General features: G+C 39.2%; 1 protein-coding gene across 2 annotated transcripts in view; it reads left to right on the top strand.

The window, feature by feature from the left end:
- PLCB1 (phospholipase C beta 1) overlaps positions 1 to 20383 on the top strand; it is a 425476-nt gene that overhangs the window by 341341 nt on the left and 63752 nt on the right. For both annotated transcript variants that reach the window (XM_062571529.1, XM_062571530.1), the window contains exons 24-31: positions 2566 to 2698; positions 3507 to 3560; positions 5256 to 5475; positions 8596 to 8776; positions 10939 to 11015; positions 11103 to 11192; positions 13542 to 13599; positions 14672 to 14758. In XM_062571529.1, the coding sequence (XP_062427513.1) occupies positions 2566 to 2698; positions 3507 to 3560; positions 5256 to 5475; positions 8596 to 8776; positions 10939 to 11015; positions 11103 to 11192; positions 13542 to 13599; positions 14672 to 14758 (900 nt within the window). The remainder of the gene's footprint in view (positions 1 to 2565; positions 2699 to 3506; positions 3561 to 5255; positions 5476 to 8595; positions 8777 to 10938; positions 11016 to 11102; positions 11193 to 13541; positions 13600 to 14671; positions 14759 to 20383) is intronic.

The following is a 20383-nucleotide window of genomic DNA, read 5'->3' on the forward strand; positions in this document are numbered from 1 at the left end:
GAAGAGGCTGCCCAGAGCAAGGCGCCTTTCTGCTGCACCTACTGGTGTAGTGTCCCTGGGGACATGTGTAATTCCTGCCGCCGAGCCGTGTTAGGGGGCCAGGAGGTCCCGCTGCCTCGTTAGTGTGTCTGAAGGTGAAAGAGGCAGAACGTCTGACCTCTCGTTTCTACCCGTGAAACAGGGTGTTGAAACGGAAACTATTTTTTGCGTTCCTGGATTTAAAACGTGTGTGTAATCACTGCAGTTGACTTCTTTGGTTAAATAAAACTATTTTGATAGAGAAAGTAGACAAAAGGATCTCTAGGGGAGCAGCTTCACTCAGCATGTCTGATACTATTATTTAAAATGAAAATTGAGGCATACTTTCCCAACTTATTATGACTGGATCAAGTTGCAGGAGCAGAATTTAAGACCACCTGACATTTCTTATAGGGAGACTTTGTTTTCACTTGCTTACCTTTCGCTAAGGGAAGTAGAGGCAAAATCATGTAAGTGCTGTCATATTTGTGCGTCCTTCCCAGACTCCCCCGTGGGATGCACACGTTCTCCCAGTGCCCCCGGAGAAAGCCCTGTCTCCAGACATACACAGGCTGCTGCAGAAGCAATGAAAGCTGTAGTCAAAGCTCTGCAGCACAGATCCACTCAGTGTCAGAGTAGGATCTCCCTCCTCGAATACATTTCATCCCCTTTTCACTATAAAAATAAAAATACCGACTATATACGTATGTACCTGTACGGTATCAATCTCTCTACTTAAATTGTAAACATAGCATGTTAAAAAAGACATGGCAATGTATAGAATAGAAACCATTTTCTGTGAATATTAAAACTGTAAAATAAAAAGTTAGATTGTAGCATATATTCTAAAAAAAGAAAAGAGCCCACAGTATTCTCCATTAAGGGAAAATCATGTTTACTTTAGTATTCTGGAAGATGAATTATGAGAAGAGAAAGTGCTCTGTAATGAGATTAAATTGCTTGATGCACTCAAAATTACTCTTTATTCACTTCCTGATCCTGTCTCATGTTTCTGCTTTAGTTTCTGAAAACAGATGATTTCTGTCTGAAACAGGCAGGCTGTATTAGTAGTTTTTCAACAAGCCATGATGTAGCATTTCACACCTTACAAACTTAGCCTCATAAAAGATGATGCCTTCTTTCACATGCAGTAGCTTTTAGGGTACAAACTTGCCAGAAGTTAGAGATTTTAGCTTTATTTTTATTAAATGTTGATGATCCGGGTGGCAATTGTTCTTTCTGTTAAATTAATGAAATGCCTACTGTGAGGAGTGTGTATTTATACAGCCACAGCTCTTGCCAGTCACATCATTCTGCTATCATAAATGTTGGTGAGGTCATCTTTTTCTTCTCTTTTCCTGCTCCAGATAAATGAAGTGGTTGACATGGTTTTCAATTGCATAACGCTTCTGCTTCAGTATTTCTCACCTATAATTTTGGGAGAAATAAGCTATTGAGATAGAAATCCTTTTGCAATATACAGAGTGATGTTAGGGCCAAGGTGAAGGAAATCAGGAGCAGGAGCAGCACAAAACGGTTATATCACAGTGTATTTTGCCTCTGTTGATGCTGTGGCAGGCTGATATTTTGCAAGCATGGGGTAACCAAGGAAAAAAAAAAAAGTGTGGTATCCTGCTTCTGTGTGTGATTTGGTTACCATTGCAACATGAAATGAAAGCCACTGAAGGAACAAATTCAGGACTGCCCTCAGACACCATGGCAACTGGCCCTTCGTAGGGTCATGGAGAAGAGCGGGGTGCTCATTTCAAAATCAAAATTGCTTTGAGTGACTTTCTGTTTGCTGAGCACTGGGTGCTTGCTCGGCATATGCAAATCCGGTGGCCACAAGGATAATTGTTCAGTGCATAGTACAATGTAAGCTGTAAACCTGAGCCTCCAGGAAACTGGAGGGAAAGAAAAGATTGTGGAAAATGCTTAAATATTTGGATACCACAGATGTTTTTATACAGCAGGATGGCGATACTGTTTACATATTATCCTTGGAGTGTAATTGCAAGAATGTAAGATCTTGGGAATCAGAAGTATGTCTCTGTGCTGTAAGAAATGGTGAATAATGATAGTGCTGTGTGTATCTGTGAAATTTAAAAGCAACTTTGTATGCACATTTTGTTCACAGCAGGGATTCGAGCAATATTTTCATGCCAGCTTCTACATTATTTCTAGAAAGGTTTTATAGCAAAGAACAATACTTTTCAGTAAAACAGAAATTTCACATCTGGTGCAGCTAATACATACCGTATTGAAAATTGTCCCTGTTGAGTTATATCTACTTAAAATAAAAATACTTCTTCAGAATAATAAATGCTCTATTTCTTCTTGAAATTTACCCCACAAAAATGAACTACTCTGGATTGCCATGGCCCTTAAAGATTCTCTTTTTTCTTTCCTTTTAAAATGATTTATTTATGATTTATTTATAGCCTTTACAGAATTTTATGATTTTAAAAGGGGCTAAGTTAATCTGAAAATAAATAATTTTCAGTCTCTTTCTTAAGAAGAGTAATGTAAACTGTTATGTGTTTTCAGATTGACCATGGAGATGCACCGTCAGAAGCCAACAATGAACCTAGGCCAACACCAGCAGAAAATGGAGTAAATTGCACTGCCTCTCTTACACCGAAGCCAGCAACTCAGGTTGTCCATAGCCAACCAGCACCAGGTAAAGTATAATAATAATAACAAAATCTTTGTAAAATTAATCTGCCTAAAGATCTTTCTTGTACTTTGAAGAATGAAAGGGGCTTTTTTATAAAACAAGTGGGCATTTTCCTACAAGTCTTTTTCAAATACACAAGTGTCTTCTACCTAAGAGAGTTGCCTTTGGGCTAGAATCGAAGATCATTATGAGCAAGAAAGTTTGCCATTGGATTTTTGGTGTTGTTGCAAGTGCAGGAATCTCTTTAGATTACTTTTACAAATATGCCTACATTTGTGCATGTAGTTAGATCTTATTCCACATACAAAATATACTCTTAGATACTTATAGATTCTGTATTGGTACTTCTTCTATAATAAATGCTCGCTAAACCACAGTATTTATAATTTTATGGCTGCAGTCTTCATAGGCTTGATCTAACTGACTTCCAAGGAGCTGGATTCATCTCATGTTCAGAAATTTTGCACTGTCATCGTAATATAAAGCAGTTGTACTAACCGTCAGCCTAATACCACTTAAATGACTCAGATGAGTGGTATCAGTGAGTTCAATAACATCCTTCTCATGAGTAAAACAAGGAAGCTCAGGTGGGTTTTTGGAAGATAGCTTTTTGGTGTTGGTTCACAGGACTAGTGTTATTTTCCATGTTGCTACTTTTCTGTTCAAGAGATGTCTTTTCTCAAATAATTAATAAATGCATATGTCAGTATATGTTCTATGTCACCTGCCGTATTTTAATATACAATCAAAGCAACACAATAATGGCTGTTATTTTAAAAGAATCAGAATCAGTCATCTCTTCTACCTCTAGGTTCGGTAAAAGCACCTGCAAAGACAGAAGATCTTATTCAGAGTGTCCTCACAGGTAATAAACATACAATTTGTTGCACGAATGATACACTTTTTTGTCAAGAGAAACACGTATTTTTGTGAAATGGGTCATCTGGCTTAGGCATTTCTTTGAGTGGTCATGATTGCAGTAAGTCATAGAAAATGTACATACCAGCTCTTCTTCCTCAACTTTGAAACATGAAATGTTTGAGCACCCATTTCATGAGATCAGTATTGTGTCCTTACAGGGAATTTTCTTTAATGTCCTGTTTCTGCAATCTTACAGGCTGAACACTGTGCTGCCATCTTACGCAAACACAAAATAGCATTATTTTCAAAAGGAAGCTAAACTGCTCCAAATATTGTGAATAGTAGTGAAACAATTTTGTCTCTATTAGCCTTTTGGCGCTCCCATCACTCCTGCAAAATTGAAACTGCTCTGCTGCACTAGGCAAGCTGTCTGTCTATCAGGTGGTGCCCTGTTGTTCAACTGGGAGTTGTATCCTCAAACTTAGAGATAGATTTTAGGTTGCAAATCTCATAATTCAGTTTGGTTTCTAGTCATTCCCCTACATTAGAACTCACTTCATGTCCAAATCTTGTGTAGGCCTAGCTTTAGGTGCAGAAAAGAGATAAAACACATGGAAGTCAGTGTGCTGTTTGCCTTGTGGTGTCTCTCATAGACAGTGGAAAGAGGGTGGCCCTGAGCATGGCAGCATCTGCTGGTTTCGTACGCTCGGTCTGCGGGGAGGTCTGGGAACGCTCCTCAGTGTGCCTTTCCCAGACCAGCCTCCCAGATCATGCAAGCCAGGGTTCCCTGCCATGACTAGTAAACAGCTGGCCATGCATCTCAGCTGATCCAGGGTCCCCAACATAAGAGAGACTAGGTTTCTTCTAGATCAGGTTCTGATCAGGTTCTTCTTGATCAGGTTCTGGGTGTGAGCTGAGTTTTTTCAACGGGACGAGATGTGCAGTGCTGTCCTTGCTCACCGACCGTCGTCCGCATCTTCTCGTATGCGGGCTTTGGAAAAGAGGCCTTGCAGAACGCAGTCCGAAGGAGTTCCTGCCTGCCCGTGGTGATGTGCTGGGGCTGGGCAGGAAGGAGTAAGGAGCTGCACTGGGCATGGTATCAGGGTAGCTCCCTCTAGCCAGTGTGTGGGTCGAGGATGGAGCGCAGGCAGCTGAAGTGCTGCTTGTGAGGGGTTTCCCTTGTTGGGTAGCTCCTACAGTTTGCATTTCCGCCATCTATGCTCTGCCTTGGCAAATGTAACTAACAAATCAACCTGAAATAGCAAAGACGACCTAGAATGGCTGCTTTCTCCTATTTAGTTGGGAAAAACTTCATCTAGAGAGAAGGGAGACTGGAAGTGTTGGTTCAGTGGAAAAGAAATGTGATCACATTTATATATGTTGGGCTAGTGAGAACCTTCTGCATCTGAAAGGGGTTGAGGAAAGAAAGAAAATGTTTCTATTTTGCTGGACATCTTTCTGTTCTAAATTTTCCCTTCACTTCCTACTCTTAAATCAGTTAAATTTACCACAGTATTTTCTATCTTATTAGTTTATTACCAGAAAAGTTTACTTGGTTAGTTTAAACTAGTGCATCTCATTTAACATCCGTAAACAAGCATACTTTGTTTCATTCCCTGCTGATGGCAGTTTCTGTGTGCTGATAAAGTATGATTTCAGTCAAAGAAAATTGAAGTGGCTTTTGTTATTACCATTGCAGAAGTGGAAGCACAGACTATTGAGGAGCTAAAACAGCAGAAGTCATTTGTTAAGCTTCAGAAGAAGCACTACAAAGAAATGAAGGACCTTGTAAAGAGGCATCACAAGAAAACCACTGATCTTATCAAAGAGCACACTGCAAAGTATAATGAAATTCAAAATGACTACCTGCGACGAAGAGCAGTTTTAGAAAAAACAGCAAAAAGAGACAGTAAGAAAAAGTATGTTGAATGCAGTTTTCCTGACTTTAATATTAAAGATCTTTACCCAGTCTTGTTTTATGGTAGACAAATACTACGGAGGTGACATTAGAGTACAGATAAAAATGAAAAGTATTCCTAGGTAAAATAAAATCAAAGGCTTTGATATAGAGAAATCAATATGAGTCACCAGACAAAACCTTCCTGCTATATTCTGGTTCTCCTCTAGAAGCCAGATAAGGTTTTCATGACTTTATACCTCCTTCCCTGTAAATTAGGGCACACAGTATTTGTGTCTGGAGGCTTTCACCCCAATACTGATAGGTAACTCAGCTGTACTGGCAACAGCAGCCAGTGGTTTGTTGGTGAGTTTAATCATAAACTGTGTGATGGGACATCTTCTACATACTGAGGAAGTTCAGGAACCAGATGGCAGTGTTAAAGAACTCCGACCCATCTGGACAATGTGTTTTATCTTCCTGCTCAGGTCAGCTGTGGCATGTATTATCAGAGGATCCCATCATCTCCTGTGCTGACCTCTAGTAGGAGAAAGAGTGTCTGTTCCCTGGGGACTGCAGCCCCACACTTGATAATGTAACTTTATAATGTAGCTCCGTAGTCAAGTAAGGAGAGGTTTTTATTCAAGTAGCAACACGTAGTCGTCTTGCCTGTACTGAGGAATCAATTTACTCTGGGCAACCACAGTATGCTTTCTGGAGGTGGAACAAGATCCGAGTATCCAAACAAACAAAATTTAATCCTCTGTTATTTGTGGGTAGAATGGATATTCTGAAAACCCTTGTCTCCAGCTTGGAACCCTGGAAAAAAAAATGGTGCTGGAGTACAAAGCATGAGATATATTTACGTGAAAGAAACACCTGATAGAGTTACTAACATCTGACTACAGCTTAAATGATGATCTGTCCAGACCACGCAAGGACTTTTTAATGATTGCTTGACTTTGCCTCTGAGTACGCACCGCTTCTGTGCCATGTCTCTTCCTCAGACTTGCACTGCCCTGTCTCTTTGACTTTATGTTAATAAGGATCATTCTTTACCCCAGGCAAAACTTAGGCACACGTAAGTACAATCAGCACCCAGTATTGTTACAATTGAGTGTTTAATCAGGCAAGGGTATCCTCCCAGATTCTTCTTTCTCCCATCAGGGCAGCATTCTGATTTTAACATAATTTATTTCTTAAAGTAATTAGATAATCACAGAAACCCTTTAATTTTTCACAAAATTGATTGACTGCAATTCTTAAAGAAGAAAACATTAAACAAGCAGTAAGAAAATTTCTCGAAGTTTTCTTTTTGGTAGGAGACCATCAGAAAAAATAACTACAAGCATTCTCTCGCTGCTAAACTTGTTGATAATACCACTGATTATAAGTAACTAGGGTTCGGGCCATAAGTTGTCCCTAGAAAGGAGCTTATTCATTTATGCTTGCCTGATGACAGAACCACATTGGCTTATTAGGAATTTCATGCTCACGATACATCTATGTTCAGCCAGCCTTAACTGTAGCCAGTTTTCAGGCTTCTAGATGGTACACTTGAGTTTTCTAAACTCTCTTAATGACTGGTTGTCAACTGCATACTCTGGGATATTTTTTAAGCTGTGTTTTCTGATACTAACATGTGGGACAGACAGTGCTAACGAAACAGTTTTAGTTTTCTTTCTTTTCTGTAGCATATTCTGTTCAAATTTAAACAGAACAAGCTGAATAAATAAAATGACTCATTTATCTTTGAGTAAAAAGGATTTTGTTTTTTTATTTCATTATAATCAGACTATAAATCATTCATGATAGTCAGACAGTAAAACACTCCACTCTCCTCCATTACACTGAGCTGTCACAGAAATTTCAGAGATGTGAAGTTTTATGTGCAGATGCTAAGAAATCTGAAGGTTAAAAAACATGATGGTGAATTACAAAAAGGCATGAATGTATATTTAGGGCTTTTCAAAGTTGCAAGTACGTATTATCTCAAGCAGAAAACTTTTAATAGAATAGTACTTCCCAGCAAAAAGACAATTTTTATCATTTTAAACTATTACTTTAAACTGTTTGCCTGTAGCTAGAGTACCTTACACTACTTCATCAGAAGTCCCCTGCGTCAGATTGCCATACAAATGTGTCAACTGTGATCAGCAGCAATTGATGTTTTATGCCTGTTTCTGAAATTCAGCCAAGATTTGGTGAAGTCGATGTCTGTGGGGTGATTGGGCTATTTATTTATATACTGGTATTTTATTGGTTAGTTCAGAAGTTTCTGTTTATTTAACACGTCACTTAAAAGGCAGTCTTAGTGCTTTAGGTCACGTTTAGAAATAGGCCGTATCTCTTCTGCCCAACAGCACGAAGGAGATGTCGGCTTCAGAACGTGTGGCGTAAATCACTGGCTTGGTGTTCGTGGAGAGCGCTCTGCCTTGCGGCGTCACCTGCCACACGGACACCGCTTAACCTCTTAGCAGAGTATCTAAAGAGAATCCAAGTACAACAGTGCAGATAAGATACCTTGGTCCGGAGCCTTGGGCTGATGAAAGCAGCTTCACAGTATTTCAGCTGAAGTTACGCTAACCCCCAGCAGCTGGGAACTCGGACCCGAGAGAGGAAAGACGCCCGCGGCCAGTGCAGCGAGGGCTCCGTGCCGGGCTCTCCTTGCACTGCTCCATGGCAAACTCATTTGTTCCCACGCTGTCGGCCCTCTCTCTGCAGGGTATCGGTGTTTTGTCCATCTCGAGTGCTTTTTCCTGAGGTTTCCTAGGCAACTGATTTAACACCTGCGTAGAGCAGTAATCACAGCAGTAGAGCAGGGATACAGCATAATTATATTTTTTAATGTTTTCCTTGGGTTTCACTCACTAATGACCTGAGGTTGATACTGCTTTTGCTCTTTATCTGGGTTTTTTTTTGCTTGTTTCTTTTTCCTGGAGCAGCTTTTTTCCCCCTAAAAGATTAAATTAATGCCAAAATGGACTTATTACAGCTGAAATCATCTTCTTGCCCTATATGTGGTACTGCAAAACCTGATGGGTTCTATATAAACCAGCTACGTTAAAACCAGAGCTGAAGTGGTGGGCAGAGCATACATACCTAGTGACTTACTGCCGGCATGTGTCCGGGTGCGTTGCAGATCCGAAGCGGGGAGCCCGGACCACAGTTGTGCAACCATTGAACAGGAGTTAGCCGCGCTCGACTCCGAAATGAGCCAGAAGTTAGTCGAACTCAAAGAGAAGCAACAGCAGCAGCTGCTAAATCTCCGGCAGGAGCAGTATTACAGTGAGAAGTATCAGAAACGAGAGCACATTAAGCTGGTAAGTTTGTTGCAGCGTCCGCTTTTCCTTAGCGATCCCTCGGCCGGTAACGAAGGCGGCGTGATGTCTAATTAAGTGGTGTTTCCCCTTGCTTGGAGGCCAGTTCGGGGCTTGATTTCCCTGTGGCCCACAGCCACTTCAAGGATTTCTTGTGTCCCTCTGTCACTGACACTTGTAACGTGGTTCAGGGGCCTTGGCTAGAAGGCAGGAAGGCAATACGATTATTATTACTGCCAAGTCCGCTAGTGGAAGTCCCAGTTGATTGCTGAGTTTGGATGGTGTTTCCATTTTGTTCCATCACTTTTTCAAATGTACAACACTCGAGGAGGAGGCAGGATTAGCTGGAAAACAGATTGAAACACCATGAAAATAAACAAATGAAAATAATAGCTTCAAGCATTCCTTGGGGCACAAAGCTGTGCCTGAAAGTATTCTTATTGCAGATTGAATGCTTTAAAGGGAGGCAGAGCATCATCTGTGTATGGTGAAGAAATATTTTGCATGTGTCAGTCCAAGCCCAGCTTGTGTTGTTGCAGCTGGAGCTCGGCTGATAGCTCTGATAGGATCGCAGGCCCTCGGAGCTAAAACAGAAGAGCTTCGGCAGGTGGCGGCTGATGCTGATGAATGTGCTGAGCCTTAAAAGAACATTTCTGAAGGGTGTTGTGGTGGTGCAAAATGTTTCTCAAACTCCAGAAAATCGTATCTCACAATATTTTCTGTCATGTGAAGCTTTGCTCTGTAATGTTGTGTGAAGAGATTGGCCTGTTCTGTCCTGCCATCCGAAAAGCCGGCTGGAGGAGTGCGGCAAGTGCTTAGCAGTGGGTCAGAGCACGGGGCTGCAGCTCCCAGGCGCTGCCCACTGTAGCTTTAGCTGTGTGTTTGGTACGTGCCAAGTATTTTTAATTTCTATTAAAACAAACCATTTTGGACCCACATAGTTGTGAGGGTTCACACTGTAAGTTAACTCACTTCTGATTTCAAAGTGGACAATGTCAGTTCCCGAAGCCAAGTCACACTTTCTGCATAGCTCGGTTAGGTAGTGTCATGATAAATTCATTTTTTAACATAGAGCATTTAGACAATTTTTCCTCTGAGCTTTGTTGGAATTAATTTGTTCTGATTAATATTCGCCTTACAGATGAGAGATTCATTCTGAGTTCTGATTTTTAGAGGAGAACTTATTCTCAGCATCTTTTTTCTTTTATCTAAGGAAACAAAAGCTGGATGAGGCCAGCTGAGCATTTTTGTAAATTCACTGGTTCTGAGAGGGTCATTTTACAGAATCAGACTTAAAATACAGAGGTGATCAAGTCAAATTGTTTAATTTTCTACTTTAATTCACCATTCTTTGAACTTAAGTGTAAGCCCTGCCTGTGTAACGACAGTACTCTCCCTTGAGCATCATCGCCGCATGCTTGCTTATTTTCGCTGTGGGGGAAACGGAGGCACAGGTAAGTTAGAAATCTTGTCCTGTTCACAGCTCAGTCAACTAGAACTTTTCTTTACCAGTGTCAGCAGAAATTAGATTGAACGTAATGCAGCACAGCAGAATTCAAACTTAGAACCCAGATTTTCTGATTCCAGTGTTCTATGTTCAAAATGTAGCTTATTCTTCCTTGGCTATTATGCATGAATTTTCGATATCCACAGGGCCACGGGGAAATCCAGACTGTTCCATGTAATAATTTTCTGTGCAAGATAAATTTTTCAACACTAACACAGAACCCTGAAGTATTCCGTGACATAGAAATTTAATTTGTAATTTGTACTGTACAAATTCAGTTAGTAAGCATTTATGCATTGTCATAGGTATTTTAACTCATACCCAAAGTAAAATTAGTAAGTATCTTCAGATTTTACATTTATTATTGAGACTATTATTATTATCTATTATTATTATTATTTATTACTATTACAGATTGCAGGCTATTATTATTCTTTGAGGTACAGAGAGCTGGTAGTTAGTTTCTGTGTAAGTCTGGTCTCGTGTAAGTCTGGCCTGCTTAAGTTAAGAATGCATTTGCTAGCTTTTAGTCATAGGTAATTAATCAGTGAATGGTATAACACTTCTGCATGTCTGCCACAGGCTTTTGAGGAAAATCAGATTCATCTACGATGTTTAGTTGAAAATACCTGGTTTTGGTTTTTGTTTTTTTTTTCAGCTTATTCAGAAGTTGACAGATGTAGCAGAGGAGTGTCAGAACAGCCAGCTAAAGAAACTGAAAGAAACTTGTGAAAAGTAAGGTGCCATTCCCGTATAATTGGTTGCAACTTTCTGTCCTTCTTGTCTAGATACGTTTTAAACCTTTATTTTCTTATCCTTTAGAGAAAAGAAGGAATTGAAGAAAAAAATGGACAAGAAGAGGCAGGAAAAGATCACGGAAGCAAAATCGAAGGATAAAAATCAAATGGAAGAGTAAGTGTATCCTTCAGTCCATATCCCTGTATGTTATGAAGAGACGCAAGGTTTTTCATACCTGAAAAATCAAAAGAAAGGTCTTAAAGCTAAATAGAAAGTAGCTTTTAGTCAGACAGTAATAGCTGACTAGAGGAGTGGAGTCCTAACTAATTTAATTTCTTGGGACAAATCTAAGTTCCTGTTCTGAAAGCGTTGCGAGTCCGGGTCTGCTGCGAAGGGGCCGTTGCATGGTACGGGGACATGTTGTGTGTGGCCTGAGAATAAGGAAGTGAGAAGAGGCTGGGTGCAGAATTATTCACCAAAACCCAGTTCTTCCAAACACTACTGCTTTGAGTATGGCTACAAACAGACTTGGTGGCTTCAGTTCCTGCAACTTTGAATTTCACCTTAACATAGGTTTTTATTTGTGAGTTATCTTTTCTTTTTAAATCTGTTAAAAGCTGCTCTCTAAATAGCAGCAACATATTGGAGGGTTTGCTCTACTTTTGTGATGAATTCTCCCCAGATGCTCTGCTACTAATTCTCCTCTAGTGACAATTTTATGCAGTTACTTCTAGTGAAAGAGAGAACTGAGCTCTGAGGGTGCAGCTTCTGTGAACAGGGACAGAAATATTAATTTCATTTGTGCACCACAAGACAATACGAATTGTCGTTGTGCAAGCTGATTATGTTCTTCCCAAGGGCATCTAGGTTTGCTTGTCCTTCATTTGTTGTGGCAAACAGCTCAGAAGGAAAATGGAACATTTAATCTTAGGCTATTTGTTATTGGTGTTTATTTTAGTAAAAAGTAAGAAAAGTTAAAAATGCAGAAAGGATATTAGAAATCCAAAATATCTGACTTTTACCATATAACGAAGACACAACTGTGTTGTTTTTTGTAGGTAAAAAGTTACATACAAAGTTTTGAGCTCCTCAGCATAGAATCTGTGTATCTGGCAGTGTTGAAAGAAGGGGACACACTCACAAGCAGGCACATCTGCGCATGCATGTGCACGCACACACACACGCACACACACACAGAAGTACTTCAGATAATTTAAGAATACAGATTAGAGAGTTTTATTAAGCATCCTAGAGAAAAGATAAAATGAGAATGATAGGTTTTTAAAAAAGAGGGAAAATTATTTAAGATGGTTAGAGTTGTTAAAATGGCATGAAAGTCAGACTAGAAAAAAGTAGTTAGTCATTGTTTTAGTAGCATAATCAATTGCAGTAGGAAATCATCTGCCAGCTGATGAGACAGCAGAGAGAAAGGTTCGAAAACAAGCAAGAAAAAATTCTTTTTTTCTCTTCCTTTTATTTTTTCCTCGTGTTTCCCAAGGACTTTCCTTTGCCGGGATTTTGAAAGAGCCCTTGGGAAAGGTGAGATGGGAAGTGCATGGGAAACCATGCTTTCCTCTGTCAAGAGAAGCAGTTTGCCCTCACTTTTGCAGTGAGACAGGGAGCAGGAGACCTTCTGGTGAATCCCATCTGAGTCATCTGTGCTAGACTGTTGATTTTTTGAAGATCTTCTTGTGCAAAGTTGGAAAGAACATAACAGAGAGACAACGTATAATATTTATTGTTCTTACTTAGTTTTTTATTTCTTATGTGTGCCCAGGGCTTTTATAACTACCTAAAGACATCAGATTTTAGTGCCGCCTGAATAAATAGCAATTTACTGTTCTTGACTTAGGCAATTAGGTTTTAGAGTACTGTCCTGAATCTGGTCAACTCAGGTTTCTATGAATTACTATTTTGTATGCCTTCATCCCTTTGGGGGATTTCTTCTTCAGCCTTTCTCCAAAATCTACCCAATAACAATCTCACTGAGTCACTTAAAATTCAAATATTGCCTCCAAGTTCAGCTTTCTGTGGTTTGAATAGCAAAGCTGTGGACTAAAATTGAGTCTGCCCTGAGCTTAGTGGGAGTTTTGCCATCATCTGCAAGACGTCGACGGTAGGATCTGCTTGCTGGCAGAGACTACTTCGTGACTATATGATGTGCCACAAAGTGGCACTGTGCATCAACTTATGGTTGTGCCTTCTCTTAGAAGTCAATTTAGAGACTTAAAAAAAAGCAGTTCTCATCTTGAAGGTATAGCAACACCCTATGGGGATAAGCTGGTATTACCTTATGGTGAAAGAGCAGGATTTTTGCTGTGATAGGTGATGGTGGAGTCTGAAGACTCCATACAGTGAAGATGCACCCTGCGAATGGCACTTCTAGAAAGCAGATAAAATTTAGGTAGGCAGACCTATACATTCAGAACGTAACCTTGCTCATTCTGTGGGGAACTATGGCAGACTAAAATACATTGAAGTAGTCTTATTGACTGCAATAACTTTGTGATTGTTCCTCCCCAGGGAGAAGACTGAAATGATTCGATCTTATATCCAGGAGGTGGTGCAGTACATAAAAAGGGTATGTCAGGCCATTGCATGTGTTTATTTTTCATTCTGGGGGGTAAAATATCAGTCTGCACATTTTCGGTCTTTTTACACTGAATATTGTAAGCTGTTAAAGATTCCAAAGATTGTGCAAGTGCAGGTTTTTAGCAGATGCTGTATAGACTGCTGTTGTCATTGCACTTAAAGCAAAACTGGAATTTCCAGTTAGTCGGTCTTTGGGTGCATGGTGGTGAGAGGAGCAGATTTTAGTACAGTTGTGATTTGATCCTTGAATGTTCTGTGTTTATTCATGGGAAATGGACTCCATGGTTGCTTTCAGATACTGAGAAATGTTTTGTTTGTTTGTGTGGGGTTTTTTTAATTGGTTTGCTCTCTCATGAAGGCAGTAATAGTATAACAACTGCTACAGTTACTAAACATTTAATTGCAGAGTATATTTTAACCTTAATTACATTTGTACAGATTCTAAGAGCTCTCTAAATGCAAGTCAAAGAATTTCATTACAGATGTAAGCTTTTCTGTAGCTATAGGTGGTTTACTCTTGGCTGAACGTAAGCACTGCAATGTTTTGCTGTATAAAATTAGAGTGAAATATGCTACTGGCTTTTTTTTCTTAATTTTAGTGCAGAGAAAATTTGATTCTAAAGTTGGCCCATTTTAGCTCAGAAACTCTTTGATTCAGGAAACAACCTAAAGAATGTGTTCAGCAATTTAAGTAGGTTTAATTCCTGCTGGAATCAGGCACATGTTTGAGTGCTCCATTAAAGGAGGTCCAAAATTTATCAGCATGCTCATTCAGGACTCTGGGACTGTAGGTCCTGTTCTTCTGGAGATGGAAGAATGCATTACAGTCTACAGTAAATATTTTAGACATTACTGATTTTAAATCCTGTGTGTGAAATTTGATATATATTGTCCACATAACACCTGTTACAGCGGTGAAGCTCAGCAACGCTTATATTAGAAATAGTCACAGTTCTGATGATAACACTTTAATTTTGGTGAATTAAAAACTTTGAAGGGAATGGAGATCGGAAAGGGAAGATGTGCAATGCCTGAAACAGAACTCTGGTATTTTCTTACAGCTAGAAGATGCTCAAAGTAAAAGACAGGAGAAACTTGTAGAAAAACACAAGGAGATTCGTCAGCAAATACTGGATGAAAAACCCAAGGTAAAGAGTTTTGAACAAAGTTATACTACTTTAAAATGTTCTTTAGAAAAGAAAATGTTCTGTGCATCAGGTAGGCTGATGTTTAAACATAACAGTCCATATGTAAATCATAGCTATCTTTTCTAATATTCAAGATGAGAAATAGATGAAGTAGCAACCTGGTAAGGAGTACTACCTCAAGTCCAGATACCACATAAATGGGTTGATTTTTTAGTACTCCCAGCATATAGTTAAAAAGCCTTCTGTGTTAAGTGGTGCTTCTGACCAGCAGTGTGCCCTTCGCTCCAAGGTGCTTTAGCTGTACAAAAACAAAACACAGTTTACATTGAAAAGAAAAAGAGATATCTTCTTAGCATGCTTGCCTCAGTTATTTATGATAATTGATGAGGATATATTTTTGTGGAAAACAATGAGCAATTTTCATAATATTAGTGCTTAATATGATCTATTACGAGCCGGATTTGCTGTATTTGATTTTGTGCACTGCATCTATATGCAATACTCTGAAACACAGACACTTTTTGGTTCTAAAGAGTATGGGCTGAATCTTGCTCCTAGAGAAGCTAGTGATAGTTTTGCCATTGACTTCAGTGGAGAAAATGCAGAATTCTTCATTTGGATATGATCTTTCTGTGGGAAGACCTTCGTAACTGTATTAGCAGACTGTTGTACAGAGACGTGTTTTCATCAGAGTTCATATCCAAGTATGATTCTCCACAGCCTTTTCTGTTATCTCTGCTTTCATTTTTTCTGCGCTAGCTCAAATATGTGTTGTAGGTTTCACTTTTAATTTCTTGTCCGTGTTCACAGTCCTAATGTTTCCGTGCTTGCATTAGAGCTGCAATTTTAGTATTGGTGTCAGCTAATCAGTGTTGTCATCTCATTTCTGTGAAATATCAAGAGAATAAGTTAAGCTAACATCTGAATAGCTAGCAGTTTGCAGTAGTTTAGAAAAAGAAAAATATTTGTATTTCTAGTTTTCTACTCTGATTTTAACATTCATTTTATAAACAAGTCAGAACTTTTTAATGTTCTGGGCATCTGGATCAAAAGAAAGTTCAAAATACATTCTGAATTTGATGTTTTAGGATCATGAGCTTCTCACGCATGTGAATTTAAATAAATTGAGTTTAAATGCTGAATGTAATTCAAAGAGTAATCGATCAGTACTTCTAATACCAGTTTTTCACAAATACTTGGACAGTTGATTACTTCTTTGTGTCTGTATCCTTTTTCTTGATTTTTTTAAATTTGTTGATTCATTGATACGAACAGATCTATTCTGAAGTGTTGTCACTAAGTATTTGGGTTGCGTTTTGAAAGACTGTGCTGGATTGGTAGCTTTAGACTCTTCCCTGAGCGGTCCCCATGCCAAAAGTTGGGTCATTGCACTAAGCAATTGCAGCTCCCTTGTCTGCCCCTGCATCTGGCTCTCAGTTAAAGTGCTGCAGCAATCAGCACTCTGTAGTCAGTGCTCTCCATTTCTCCTGAGAAAATCCTCTGCAGTATCTTGCCTCACGGGGACTGGCTGTTTTCCTTCATTTCCCACATGCTAAAATGCACAGGCTTTTGCTGAATGTATGATAGTCTGTACCTCTTACCAGCATGAGAGGATTTAGGCAAAACATAATTACTCATTTTATTAAGTCCATTTTTATTTTTTGCTTCATATTTCATATTTACTTCATAAGCTTCCTTAGTTACGGAGCATATGATATAAAACAGATCAATATCTCAGATGAGAAGGACCAATGTATTTAATGCAAATATCAGCCTTTCTAAGGATAACTTTTCTGATGGGCTGGCCTCTCATGCTTCAGCATCCAAACTCCCACTAAAATTCATGCTGCCTGTGTCAAAAGGGCCTTCTAGCAAGATCAACTCAACCCCTAAACAAAAACGTTGATATTTTAGGAGAGAAAGAATTTCTCTCTTCATATACTTACCAATAATTCCACTGGAGACAGATGTACCATCATTAATCCCTGTAATTTGGTTATTTATCAATGCCTTACAACTTGTTGTGTTACGCCTCTGTGTGCAGGGCTCTGTCATAGCCAGCAAGAACCTGGCTTTACAAGGCATCGGCAGCAGGCTGCCGTAGCGATGAGATTGTTATTTTTGAAGTGTGATTGTGCAACGTCCTTTGCTGCAATGTGGCTAGGGCACCAGAGGATAACTTGCCTTAGGGTGCTGGCATGTTAGACAACAACTTTTGAAAACTGCACAAGCTCCATGCAAATTAGTTCTAGGTGCTGAAGGCAAAGGGCTTGCTTTCTGTTTTGTTTTAAAATATCATGTGTCTAGATGGAGGTACTTAACTCAGAACTGATTTACACCCTTAAACTCTGCATTTCCCTCACATATATCATTTCTTTATCATGTTTACATGTGAGACGATGTTTCAGCTTTCATTTACAGGGCTAATATAAAATATGCCTTTCTCTCATATAAGAGTAGAAGAGAGTTTTACTTCCTGAACTGATGCAGTTAGAAAAAAGATTGGAAACAATTATTCAGCCTATTGCAATCCCACTGAAGTCGATGCAAGCACTGGCTTTAGTGGGCACAAAATTTCATACTGTATCTGCCAACGTAATGAAGATGCCTTAATTGCAAACTAATCTCTGATGCTGTAGAAACTAGAGATCATCAAATCCGTCTGTGTATGGAAACAGGCCAGCTACCCCCACAGACATATCTGGAAAAGGAAAATCTCACCTTCTTAAGAAGTCAAAGACTGACCATCCATACGTCAAGAAGTTTCTAGCTTGAGTGACATTTTAGAGAAAGTACAGTGGAAACAAAGTTTAAACGCTCTCATGCTGCTGCCTTTTTCCTAACTGCATCATTACCAAACAAGCCCATATGTATTTTCTTTTCTCCTTTGTTTTCTTTGAATTTTTTCATTATCTTCTTGCAGCTTTAGTATCAGCAACTGCATGTGTTTTTTCTCTCCCATTCTACTTTGTCCTCTTCTCATAGTTCTTAGTACACATTAAACTTGTCCCATCCTTTTCTGCTTTGCCTTGAGCATCTCTTCCACGTACTCTGAAGACTGCTATAGAAACACAGGTCTTTACACCTCAGCACTGACTTCTGTACATTAGAGCAGTGTTTGGTTTTAGATTATCCACTCCGGTGTGTCCGGAAGACCCTGACTAAGCACAGCTGAGTGCGTTAAGGATGGGCATGGCCATTGCATCTCGGTTTCTTTGTTCTTGACAGACTGTGCATCAAATTAAACGTAAATCAAGTGCATTTCCTCTCCCTCCCCTCTTTCTTCCCATTTCATTGTAATTACAAAAATTAATACACATGAGACACGACAAGGGATTAATTATTTTTCTGAGAATTGACTCACTTACAGTAAATAGACACAGGCCCCCCTCTAATTGGAATCAATGAGAGTTTTGTTATTGAGGCTCATGGGGCAGAATTATACTCATTCAAATGTCAACCTAATAGCTGGGACTCCTGTGCTGTTGAAAGCAGCCCAACCTCCCATTCAAATTAACTGGACTCTTTCGGGCCGTGTTCTTACCTTACAACTCCCTTGGCAGCTCTGACTGTATGCGGTTCCTGGTCCTGTAGAGGCAGGTCCTGTGTTCGTGTTTCTGCTCCCACCTAGTCTGCTGTCGACAGTCTCACCTTAGCCAAGTCCTGCCAGATGGTATATGCTCCTATAGAGATGGGGAAGCCTGGCACTCTTCAGGGTAAGCCTTTATCTAGGCAAAGGGTGCATCAGATCTGTCAGGAGCCATAAGCTATGCAAACTTTCTCTTAAGCGGTGCCTGTCTCTCCTTTTCCCACATGAATTGAGTACAGTCCTAAGGTATGAAATTCCTTTTTTCCCCTCAAAAAGTATAATGAAAACAATTAAATATATATATATAACTCAGTTCATGATAATGGAGAGCAAAGGCGTCTGATGCATACTAAATTGCTTTCAAGGAGCATATATTTATTATCTCACAGCATGACGTGCATTATTAATTGCATGCAGTGGGAATCGACACTTCTATATTCAATCAATAATTAATGTTAGCACTGTACCTGAAAAATTTATGAGGACACAAAATGACATATTCAAGGACTTGCAGAACAAGTCAGTGAGATGCTGATCCTTTACAGCAGCAAGTCTCTTATAACTCCAATGTCGTCTTCTCATTATTACCTGGGGCTAGAAGGGACCCTCAGAGTCTTTTGTGTCTCGCCTAGCTACTTATACAAAAAATCACAAATCATGTAAACCTATTAATGAAGCAAGATATTTGGAAACCTAATGAATGATTTAATAGATTTCAGATCCATACATTCTGATTTCCTGGAATATCTAAAAAAGTATATTGATCTCTGTGAAGGCTACAGCTTGTCATTAAGTGCTTTAGATAAAACCTTGTGTCCATCTTATGCAGTTAAGGTTACTGAGTTAAGTGGAACTGCTACTGAAAGTAAGGGTACCAGAATCCTCTCTCTAACTTTTGAAAGCTAGGGTATTTTGCAGTACTTTTAGATTTAATTTCAGTTAACCACAGAGCACAGAACCACTCTGTGAGTTCATCTGGAAGGAAATTATTCTTAGGAACTTTGATGAATATCCCAGTGTCATTTCACCTAACTGCACAACACTCGATTTTCTCAATAACAGTGCAGTGTTCACCACAATCTCTTTCTCTCTTTTTTTTTTTAATCTTTTATGCTTCTGTAAGTCTGTAGGAAACCAAACTCTCTTTTGCTTTAGCTGCATTTCAATACAAATATTTCCAAATGTATTTCAGTTTAACTACAGGCAACTAGTCAAGAATTTTGGGAAAGGAATTTGGAAAGAGGTTATTTCAGCTTGCTGAGTTTCATGAGACTTTGCACTACGTGGATTTGGGTTGAATGGGGAGGGCATTGTCCTCCTAAAATAGTATTCAGACTCAGTGCAAAAAGGCCTGAAAAAAATAGCTGATAGCCACTGTATTATTTGAGAAGTTCTCCTTTTGTTTTCTCCATGTTTAGATAAAATTTGTTTATTCTGTTAATTGACTCAGTTTTACCATCTCCAAAGTTTAAAGAGAAATCTCTCTTGAATCTGTGGCTGTTAAGCTAAAAGGAGTACAGCAGTATCTGCCAAAAAAATACAGAAATAAGAGTATTGGAAATAATTTACGGTTCGTTTCACTATTCAGCTTTGTTTTTTGGTGCTTGTATATTCATCAGAGGGGAATAATAAAATACTGTTCTGCCTCATTAAATGGGCAATAGCATGGAGAAATGAGTGGAATTTACTTAGTCTCAGTGAGCAACAAATATTTTAAAAGAATGTTTTTACCAAATTAAAATTTTCTAAACTGAGATTACCAAGTCTCCCTTTGAGTTGTTCTTCAAGGATCTGGCATCTTCCAATTCTACATCAGAGTATGCGTTTAAATTGAGGGGTTTGCTTTTTATGGACTATTCACTTGAGGACCCAAGCGCTTTGCTCAGCACCTCTCAGCATCTTAAGTCCTAAGCCACGATCATCCTAATTATCTAATAAGCTCTGAGTAACTTAAGCCCTGATGTTTGTTTAAATGTTATATTAGTGAAATTGCTGTGTAGTCCCTAGTGGCAGGCTATTTCTTCAGAAAACTAGGG

This window comes from Rhea pennata, chromosome 3 (genome assembly GCF_028389875.1).
Source record: "Rhea pennata isolate bPtePen1 chromosome 3, bPtePen1.pri, whole genome shotgun sequence".
Taxonomy (NCBI): domain Eukaryota; kingdom Metazoa; phylum Chordata; class Aves; order Rheiformes; family Rheidae; genus Rhea; species Rhea pennata.